This window comes from Perissodus microlepis, chromosome 1 (assembly GCF_051167445.1).
Source record: "Perissodus microlepis isolate ML-2025 ecotype Zambia chromosome 1, ASM5116744v1, whole genome shotgun sequence".
In the NCBI taxonomy this organism is placed as follows: domain Eukaryota; kingdom Metazoa; phylum Chordata; class Actinopteri; order Cichliformes; family Cichlidae; genus Perissodus; species Perissodus microlepis.
Window position 1 is genome coordinate 6,601,175 of NC_140461.1, and position 11,095 is coordinate 6,612,269.

The 11,095-nt window shown below is 38.4% G+C and overlaps 1 protein-coding gene across 7 annotated transcripts in view; it reads right to left on the minus strand.

Moving 5' to 3' along the window:
* kif13ba (kinesin family member 13Ba) overlaps positions 1 to 3,720 on the minus strand; it is a 50,823-nt gene extending 47,103 nt beyond the window's left edge. For 2 of the 7 annotated variants that reach the window (XM_084928199.1, XM_084928166.1), the window contains exons 1-2: positions 3,011 to 3,162; positions 2,428 to 2,783 (exon numbers count right to left, since the gene is read on the minus strand). In XM_084928199.1, coding sequence (XP_084784325.1) covers positions 2,428 to 2,497 — 70 coding nt within the window. In that variant the 5' untranslated portion in view covers positions 2,498 to 2,783; positions 3,011 to 3,162. The other 5 variants (XM_084928207.1, XM_084928192.1, XM_084928183.1 and 2 more) reach the window with 4 other exon arrangements.
* Positions 3,721 to 11,095: the final 7,375 nt, after the last annotated feature.

The window sequence follows — 11,095 nt, forward strand, 5'->3', positions numbered from 1 at the left end:
CACAGAGCAATTTTTCTGAGATCTGAGAGGATTTGTGAGTGCACTTCTCCTGGAGTGACTCTTGCCCACTGCTTTTTATGAAATCAAAAAAATACCACTTGAATGCTGGTAGATGTGGACAGAAACTCCATTCAGACAGAGAAACCATCAAAAAGGCCCTTATGGAAACGTGGCACTGCCGGTTCCAAACCTATTCCCACTGCATTTAGCAAACTTTCAATTTTCCTGCCTGCTCCTTTTTTTTGCCAAAATAATAATTGGTTCAACTTGCTGGAAGATAGAGGATGCATACAGGAACTGGTTTATGTACAACATTAACTAACTACTAGACCTGGATGCTGGCTTTGATCTAGTTTTAAATCTGCTTCTGAAAGTTGCTTTTAGTGGTTTGAAAATATAAGCCCATTTGAGTATAGTGAACTCATTGTTATGCTCAAGAAACTAATTTGAGATCATTTAAGCTTTATGACCTGGCACATTACATTATCCAGCTGGAAGCAGCCACAACCACCAGTCTGAACCATTAACATGACTCGGGATGGAGCCATGCTTCCATGTTCATGTTGTGTATGCCAAATTATGAGCCTACCATGCAAATGTCACCACAGACACCAAGTCTCATCAGACCAGGGAATCTTTTTCCAATCTTCTGCTGTCTTGGCTGGCTGATTAGTTATTTATTTTAACCACCAATTGAACAGGTGTATCTAAAGTGGCTGTGGCTGATGGGCATGTTGTTAAAGTTCAAGGAAATCCACTGAATTAAAATTCACTTTGTTAAGTGTAACAAATTCACAAGTCTACAAGCAATCATGTAAAGTAACTGTGACTTTAGAAACTATGTTTGTTTTTTTCCACACCTGACTCACATGTAAGCCTTTCTCCATTCTCAGCAAAATGCTGCACAAGCCTTTATTATTTATGGAATCAATAATAAGAGCATTAAAGAATGTGCTCCAAGTATCAATAAAATCCCCTCATAGATATCAGCTGTACCCGTTAGGTCAGATATCACACTGAAAAGGGATAACTGAATGAGGACAAACTGAAGAAATCTAAGACAAAACAGGACAAATGAACTTCAAGTAAATTCCCATCACTCCCTGTCAACTACCTTGCAGCTGTTGGTGAAAAACTGGACTTTTTAAAGTGGAAAACTTACTTCTAATTTTACAGAGAGCCATCACTGGAAAAAACAACAACATCTTTCTCCCTGCAGAGTTTACTCTACATCAGAGTTCACAGTGAGAACAGTGTGGTGATCCACTGTCTTGATCTTGTGACCGACATCTCCAGTTCAAATGAGGGGGAGGACACAAGTGATTCATTTTGCCGGTTGTTGGTCAACCACTCTGCCTCAGCAGCTTTCCTCTTTCTCCTCCTTTTATGGGACACATGGTATCCCACGGCACAAACACAAATTGGAAATTGACCAGGAAATGTCATCTGTGTCTTCCTTCCTGCAGTGCAGGGAAAAAAAATCTGGAATGCAATTGACCAGCGCATTCGAGCATGCACAAAAGATTTGTGCAATAGTGTGCTTTTGTTATCCAGGCTTTCCTAAAATTAGAGATGTAACAAGATGTAGATGTTAAGATGTTAGCAGCCCAGGAGAGACAGTGGGAGATGCAAAAACAAAAGCCTAAATTTGTGCTCCAACATCATTAGGTCAGCCTTCTTGGGTTATTTACATTAAATGAACCAAAAACATGCCTCCTCAGCATGTGACAGTTGAAGCCAAAAAGCTACGGACATCTGTATCAGCCAGTAAAGGAGACAAAGCGTCTAGACTTCCAAACAGTAGATCTTCACACAGCAGCTCAGCTTTAAATCTGGCTGGATGGCAGGCAGCCATCAGGGAAGCCCTATGGCAGCACTGTACAAACATGTGCCATCCAGCTCATTTCACTAACTTTCACTGGGTGCTAATCTCTGACTGCCACCCTACTCCTAAGAAATAATAAAAAATTAAAAAAACAGAAAAGGGGAACAGTTAAGTCAGCCCAGGCTCCTGTGAATAATCCATACAGCAAAAAAGTGTGAGACTGCCAACATGACATTACTGTATGTCAAGAAAAACTAGGAATCATGTGCAGTGTCAGTGTTTTAATTTCTCTGCACAAGCAATCATGCTGTATGTGTACAGATGATGTCAAAAGCCGTCCTTTTAGAGAACATGTGTTGCAGCTGACAAAGACTCAGGTGGCACACAGAGATGCATTCAGGATTCTGATGAAGCCTCAAAGACACAAGTGCACACCAAATGTTTGAAATTGATGTGTCAGCCAACTGATTCTACCCACTCTTTCTAGAAACACTGGAGCAACTGATTATATCTCTGGGATGGACAACAATGTGAGAAATGAAATAAAAGTTTTTTGTATGGATATCAACCCCAGTCATAGCAGACTGAAGCCACCCTCTCACCTCTCCTGTTCATGGGCCGTACACGAACAGCCACCTTGACATTGGAGTCGTCCAGGCTCGGCTCCCCCATGCTGTCTCCTTACCCGGGGAGGGAAAGCAGCGCTTGTCCAAAATAAATCCGCCTTTCAGCTGAACAATCATCCAAAACTCGGGAAATCCTCCGCTAGCCGGACTCTGGGCCGGCTAGCCTCTCTCAGCTTTGCTCCACACACCAGGCATGTCCACGGGAAAAAACAAAAAGCCTGGGTGAAATCCTGCAGGAAGACAGCCACCTCCACTACCACCACCGCCGCTGCTGCTTATTTTCTTCTTCTGTTCATATTCCAGGCTAATTTAAATCCGCCGGGGCGTGGAGGCTGGAAGAGGAAGGAGAAATGTAAATCAAGCAAGATATTACAGTAGCTGGGGTTTGTGACTGAGCAAACATATGCTATCTCCAAAGCCAGAAAAAAGAGGGGCTAACCAGCTAATTTGCCAGGCAAACTGAAGGGGAGCAGCGGCAGGAAAAGAGCAAGTTTTGAATCTTTCCTACCATTTTACACCATAACATGCCAAAACAACACCCAGTCTACGAGCTACACACCTAATGGAATTCATCCCAGATGTGACACCGTTAACCTGTCAGTAAAAGCGAAATGATCCGATGAGAACTGCCTGCCGATGATATGCAGCTTCCCAACGGAATCCGCTGTCCTCCCTTTGCGTCGAGTTGCAAACACAGAGCAGCATCCGCCCTTCCGCTTAATTATTTTCCCTTCATAATAAAAGCCCCGAAGTGTTGTTCTATCCCGCCGCTATCAAACATCGACTAAGTACACTGAATTATCTTACAATAACGAACTGACAGTAAAGGTCAAATAAGGAAAAATACCAAACACATTGACAACTAAATTTCAGCTGCTTCAGTTTACGCCTGCTTTCATGATTTTATACCAATTACCTTTACGTATAAACTTTACAAACTCATTTTAGTTGCGCCGGATTTTAACAAATTCATCAGTGGGCTTCAATTTAATTTTATTCATCATTTAAAGTTCGTTCCTCGCTCAGCCATCAGTACGTCATCAAAACGCCCAGCCGGGTCCGTTAACAGCACGCTAGCCACACAACAAGCTCCCTTCTTAAGATACTAACTTATGACTTTAAACTATAACCAGCGTGAATACAGCAGATACCAGCAAATGCCACAATCTTTTGGATAAATTGTTGACAAAAAAAGTACTTTTTTACCAAAACTGTTCAATACCCCGGCCACTCAGTCAGTCACGCGACACTTCCGGTGATCACCGTCAAGTTAAACGCAGCATACGGAATACTTCCGATATTTTTTTTTCCAAAATATAACACGACAACTCCTTTTGACACTCATTGCAATTTCGGGTCATGTTCCTAAGTCACATCATAACATAACGTTACAAAATCAAATTCTAAATTCAGGCGCGACAAATAAACAAAGCAAAATCAATAAATACAGTTAACATTTAAGAGCTAACACAGAAAGCAATGTCTTCAAATATTAGCTATGCAGTACAGTTAATAATTTTACTGTTGTACCCAAATATCAGTGTAGCGATCAGCTTTTCTGTAAGAACCTGCTCAATAGATGGCCTGTCCAAACACTGAGCAAACAGCACTTCATAATTAAATAATTCGGTGGTAATTATCTGAGTACGTCCGTGGAAAATACTGAACAGGCAGAACCAGTAACAAGTAACAAATTTCATCAGCGTGAATAGTTTATATTAGATATACAGAAAGGCCTATGTATATTATTAGTGTGTAATGCCTCAAAAAAAAAAAAAAATATCTGCAAAAAACAAAAAAAACGAGGTTGATTGACTATTAATTTTAAAAACTTGTAACGGAAGTCAGTTCACATCCTTAAATGAACAAAGGACTGTCAGTTTTGATTTTGAACGTGCTGGAAGATTCCTGACACCTAGTGGCCACAGGTGGAGCTGCAAGAAAAAAAAGGACGCCTGAACTGTTGGTAATAATAATTTGTGTCAAATTATTATTATAAATTTTAAAAAAGTCAAAATTATATTAACAACAGCTATTTGTTTATTCATGACACCATAGTTTAATTACTGTACAATGATATGAATAATATGACACTATATTACATCATCCTGTAAGTGAATAATTTCATTTTTACATTCGGTCTGTGAAACTGAAAGAATAAAGTTGAAACCTTTGATCCAGAGACATCATAAGGTGCTTAAATTAATACTGAATCTGAGGGAGAAATGTGGAACAGCAAAGATAGTGGTAGAAATATAACTTAGAGTGGGGGTGATTGTGTGTCCCCATTCTGTTTGGGATCACACTATTACAGAATGGTCGTTTGAACATGGCTGCCAAAGGGTGAGATGTGTTTATAAAAAGGACTTTGGTTGATCTGCTTCCACTGTGGCTGCTAGGAAGTTTCTGGAGTTGAATCTAGGTGGAGCTAAAGTTTGCAAAATGAGATAAAGGACATCGGCTATAGTGAGGACTGTAAAAGACTTTTAAATACAATTCTGGATTTGAGCCTTCCTAAGAACAATCATTTTACTTTTTGGAAAGAAAGCTGTATCTTCATATGTTCTTCCAACCAAATTTCTCACAATGTGTCTGCCTTATTATATATTTTAAAAGTAGCTTAAGATGGCTCAGTCTTCATGCCTTTTAATGACAAAAACAAACAAGAAAACAACAACAAAAAAACAACAATAAAAAGTGAAGTCTGGGGTTTCATTTCTTGTTTATGGTCGTTCAACATAAATCAGTGGTGTATGGTTCAGACCACTAGAGGATGCCCTGCCTCAAGATGTGGCAGCACTAAAGGTGAGGCACTGGAGAACAGACAAGACCTTGCTGAGCTGATTTTATGGTTTCTTTTGTCTTTACTAACTAACTTTGTATGAGAAAATTTTTAAATTATATGACCTTCACAATCACAATAAGCTAACAAGATCTGTCGGTCTGCAGCTATCAGAAGGTCAGAGTAAATGCAAAATTGTAAGTAGCAATACTGACAATTTTTACTAGGACAACCATCACCTGTTGTCGTTACTAGCATCTCAAAGACTTTTCTTTTTTCCTTGTTGTTAATGCCTCATAGAATACATGTACCATGGTGCTGAAGGAAACACACACCTAAAGCATCGCTAAAAATGAGATTTAGAAATGAAATCTGTGAAAAAGATGCTGTGCTAAATGGAGATTATGTAACTCCAATGCTGAGTTCTCAAAGATTGTGAATTACCAGGTGAGTCTTTCAGCCAACTACCTGTCAAATGTAAGTAAGTGCATGGAAGTGACAGGACCTCCAACTTGTCTTATGCTCTGATGAAGGCCATGAGGCTGAAATGTTATATTGATTGACAGCCACTATGATCATTTTGACACTTGTAACACTTTAATCATAATGAAATAAATCAGATGTACAGGAAACATTTTTATTACACCATTTTACCATAAAACTCAGCAAAGCCAAAGTTGTGTGATCAGACTGGTAAAATGGGAAACTTGCTGAAGGGAATTTATATGACCTTCTGATGATGATCTGGTTTCATTATATTTTATAAATCATATGAATGCTAACACAACAATGAACACAAATTGATACAAAAAGGTTGTTTTGCTTCTTTTTTTAATTTTAAGTTTTTTTAATCCTCTTTTTTGTCTGTTATTGATTTTTATGTCTTTGGTATTTTTGTGTCTCTTCTCTGTTTTTCTCTAGTCATATTTTGTCTGCATAACCATCTTAATTTGTAGTTGTTTGATTTTTCGGCTTTATTTGTTGTGTTTTTATCACTGTGGTAATTTTGTGTCTCTTTTTAATTTATTTTTTATTGTCTTTGGCAATTTTGTGTTTCTTTTTTCCTTTTCTTGTGTCTCATCGTCGTATATACTATTTATATATATATATATATATATATATATATAATGTTCTTCCTCTACCCCCCCCCCCCCCCCCATTTTTGCACATGTCGAGGAGCGTGTCAGGCTACATTTCACTGTGTGTTATACTTGTATAACTATGCATGTGACAAATAAAGAACCTTGAACCTTGAACCATCATTGTCTAATCTTTTGTAGTAGTTTTGCGCTTCTTTGTAATTGTTAATGTTATGGTGGTCTCTTTATGTCCATTTGTAATTGTTTTGCTTCACTGTCTCATCATTTTGTATCTCTCTGCAGTTTTTCTGAATCCCTCTGTCATCATTTAATTGACTCTCCAATAACATGCTAGCCCAGGAAGCATGCATTACACAGAATTCATTGTGACCTTTTATAATTGTGATGTATAATAGAAAATCAATTGATAAATAAGTATAAGAAAACACAGGACTTATTGTTTATTATTCTCAGTTAAAAGGCGTGCCTATGTTTCATTTTTAGCACTCTGCTCCACTATTCCATCCGTTCACTTTGCCACTCATATGACGTATGTGTCTACGTAAATGCTAAGCAGGAGTGACTGAGTAGATGTCAAATGATTACCGAAACAAACCCCTCCTCTTATACGTAGGAGAACTGGAAATAGCAGACTGAAACAGAAGAGGTGGGAGTCAGAGGAGAAGAGGAGACAAGGATGGACAAGGACAAGGACCCTACTTAATGTCCTACCCGTCTGTTTACTTATTTACTTACTTATTTTACAGAAAGAAACTAGGAGGGCCAAGAATGATTAAGACCACTAAGGGGTTTTCCTAGGCAAAGGGCAGGAGTTTTAAAGAATATTAAAACACTCCTACTGTCTACATTTTTCAGTTCAAATCAACACCTTCCATTTAGGGCAACGAGGAATGAAAGGTCAGGGGTCAGCTGACTTCCTGGCAGCCGGGAAGAGACCACAGAGAAAAATAATTCACATTTTATAACTGAGTTTTCAGAGGTTTGTTTGGTTATTTCTTAAACAGTTGTTTATTATTTCTATGCATGGTCACTTGATTTTTATTCCTTTTAACTCTGAATGAATACGCCTGAAAAATTTTAAAATAACCAAAAACTGGCTTCATGCCCTATGCTTGATTCTGGTCAGGCTCCTTCATTGTATGTTGTACCCCTCTACTGCTGGTTCTTCAATAAAGAAAAGGCTCTTAAGGCAAGCTAGTCAAAGTTCACAGCAGAAATTATGGCTGCATACTGTATGTAGTTTTTGAGCTTTCCTGTCTTCCTTGAAATTTACTTATAAGCTTCCTTTGTGTTTCGTGTTGTCTCACTTCTTTTAGCATTTACTGTAGTTATAACCTTTTTCTGTAAACCCGGTACAAAGTGACAGAGTTATTAAGGGCAAAATGTTAACTATAACATCCAAGATGCCATGTTATCAACTCTGAAACTGTAGGCTACACAGTCACACTCCTGTTTTAACCTAAACGCAAGCTTTTTCACAGTAATCTTGTTTCTTTTATTGCTGAGAACGATATGAATGTCTCAACTAACTTTCACACCAGTCTGTCATGTATCACCAAAAACAAATGCTACAGAAGAAGTCAGCCGCCTATCATCAACAGGAAGTACAGTATCATCTTGGGACTACAAATATTAGATTGATACATTTGTGTCCTGCTTTAATTCACTGTGTGAGGTAGATTTTGTCAAACTGTTTCACTGTTTCTCCTCCCAGCTTTAGGTGAAATCGCTTGAAATGTCCAAACCAACCTGAAAAGGATGATGGACATCTGTAGGAAATGATGCTTTCACCAGTGTTTCTTTGGCTTTGTGTGTGTGTGTGCCTGGGTAAACATGAGCGTGGTGATTTGAGTGATAAGAGAGGAGGGTGGAGGGGGAAGGACTGACTCCTTATCTGTTCCTTTGTTAAGATGACATGATTACAGTAATTGTTCCGGCCACTAATCAGGCCAGTGCAGGAGATGGTTTGTGTGTGTGTTTGTTTGTATGTTCCTGCTTTGTGTGTGTTTTCATTGTGCGTGATGATTAGTTGAGAGATGGGTGTTGGAGATTCTCACAAGCATACCTGTTGTATTTTGGCGTGCACAATAGGTATTCGAGGAACCTGATTGGGTCATGATTTCCAATTGTACAATAATAATAAATAAAGTAGTTTTTGTACATTTAAGGGTACACCAGTATCAGGTATTTTTATTCTTATGCTTTGTATCTTATTGGGAGTAGCGCTGAATTGTGGTGAAAACTGTTCTTTTATTTGTTTTAAAAAAGCTCCTTTTTTTGTTTTTTAACGTTAAATTTTTTTTCAAATGGTTCATGAATTAGTCCAAGTGTGCTTGGCCTACACTCAAAAAAATGGGTGGTTGTTACATTTACAAGACTCTTAACAAGTAATTTGAACAAAAATAATTTTATGTTTCTATGGTGAACGTAATTAAATCATGTAGGATCTGCATGAAATTAAACAACTTATCTTTATTTATTCTTGTTGAGATTACATGATACAATGTAGCAAGAGTGGTTAGAGTGGTTGCCTGGACTCGTGAGAGTCCAAAATCACGTGAGATTTCAAACCACAGCAGAATCACTGGGGATATAAGAGGCAGAAAAGCATACACATGTGTATACTATTGCTATTTATTATGGTTTAACCTGCCAAAGATGAGGTTAAACCACAAACAACCTTGATAAAGACAAGAGGGTGGTTGGAGTGACAACTATGTGAAAGTTGTTATACATCTATTAAAGTTTTATGTTAACCAGACTTTATTGAAAACTCAAAAAAAGAACTCTTTAAATGAACTTAAAATAATAATGGAAAGGATTTCCACATTAATAAATGGCTTTCTATTAGCATTAAGTATTTTTATTGGACTAACGTAATTTGCTGGGTTGGATCAGCTCCAACTCAAGTACATTAAGTTGAAATAACAGAGCTGCATAATGCTAAAATAAAGCAATTTAATTGTATGGAAATCCGTTCCATGATTTTTTTTAATGTTCATTCAAAAGTTATTTTTTGAGTGTCTGATATAGCACCTCAGAATCAAGAAGAAACCGTTCACCTGATGTGCCTTTTACTGCTTGGGAACATACAGTTACCAGCCACTTTGTTAGGTACACCTGTTCTGTTGTTTGTTAACACAAATATTTAAGCAGCCAATCACATGTCAGGAACCCAGTGCATTTATGGAGATATTTTCTTGGCACACACTGGGCTTCTTAGTACCAACTGATCATTTAAATACCACAGCCTACTTGAGTAGCCCGAGTATTGTTAGTGATCAAGTCCACCCTCTGACGACCTCAGTGCACCCATCTTCTGATGGCTGCAGGATAACCTGCCATGTCAAAAAGTACAAATCATCTCAAACTCATTTGTTAAACATGACAGTGAACCCAGTGTCCTCAAATGGCCTCCCACAGTCACAAATTCTCAGTATGATAGAGGAACTTTTAGATGAGGTGGAATGGGAGATTTGCATCATAAATGTGGAGTCAACAAGTCAGCAGCAATCATGTTAATATGGATCAAAATATCTAAGGAATGTTTCAAGCATCTTATTGCATCTATGCCACAAATAAATAAGGCAGTTCTGAAAGCAATTGAAGGTTCAACCCTGCACATCGGTGTATTTATGTACCTTTTCGGTTATAAGGATTGTACCTAATATAACACTGGTGGGGTTGTTGTCTTCATTTAGATAGATAGAGAGACACCCTGTTTTAAATGTTTTTAGATTTTAGTCGGTTGCTTAGGTTGCTCATGGGCATGGTGATAGTTGTTACTAAAAATCAGGAGGGCATTACACATTCTTTCTCCCTGTGCAGGGTGTGATAATGTGATGTATTAAATGGTTCACGTACTCTGGACATTAACCAGTTTTTCTTGTTTCATGGGCTGTCTGCAGCAGACATCCAGCACTTGCAGCAGGTTACGCGAGCCAGCTGGTGATTGGAGTGCTGCTGGGTTGAATTCCCAAAAGAGTCCGGGAAGTCCAGGCGGGATAGAGACATCATTGAGTGGTGCTACCCTCCAGCAGTGAACCACACACATGAGCACGCACTCTTTTCAGAGCTTTTGTTAAATGATGTTTCACATTGAAAACTGTTTGTACTTTTTTAGCCCTGAGGCGATCTCTAGACTCACTCAATTAAGGCCGAAATAAAGGCTGTGTGAGACTCTTGCTGCGTCAAAAACCACTCCCTCGCTAAAGTGCACTGCGTTTATCGATTTTATGTCAGTGTCTGGATCATTTATGTGTCAGTCATCCGCTATATAATGCCTTAAAAATTAAACTATTAAAAATCACGTCATGTCCTACTTTCTGTGAATGTTATACGGTCCTCAAAAATGACAGCACCAATTTTCAGTGATAATGAATGATAAATTTGCTAGCAGACTGTTTAGTGTTGTTATAAAGAAAGTAAGAATAGATGAAAAGGAATAATTTTGGATATAGCCATGTATACTATGTGGTCAGTGTTGATAAATGTCTGAATCATCTGACATTTTGGTTAACTCCATTCAGTGAACTAGTGAGAGTGAATTATATAGAGAATATAGCATATAGAGAGTGAACGAGTGGATGGTCTCAGACGTCCTTACATAAAGGGCTTTAAGTCCACATTATTCTGACACAAACCAGTTTTGGCTGTCACGCCCAAGCTCAGGAAGCTCAGGAAGAGCATTCAATGACGTTTAACATCTGGACACGACCTGACCTGGAGTATGTCCATCTGCAGACAGTCACGAGCTGAGAGA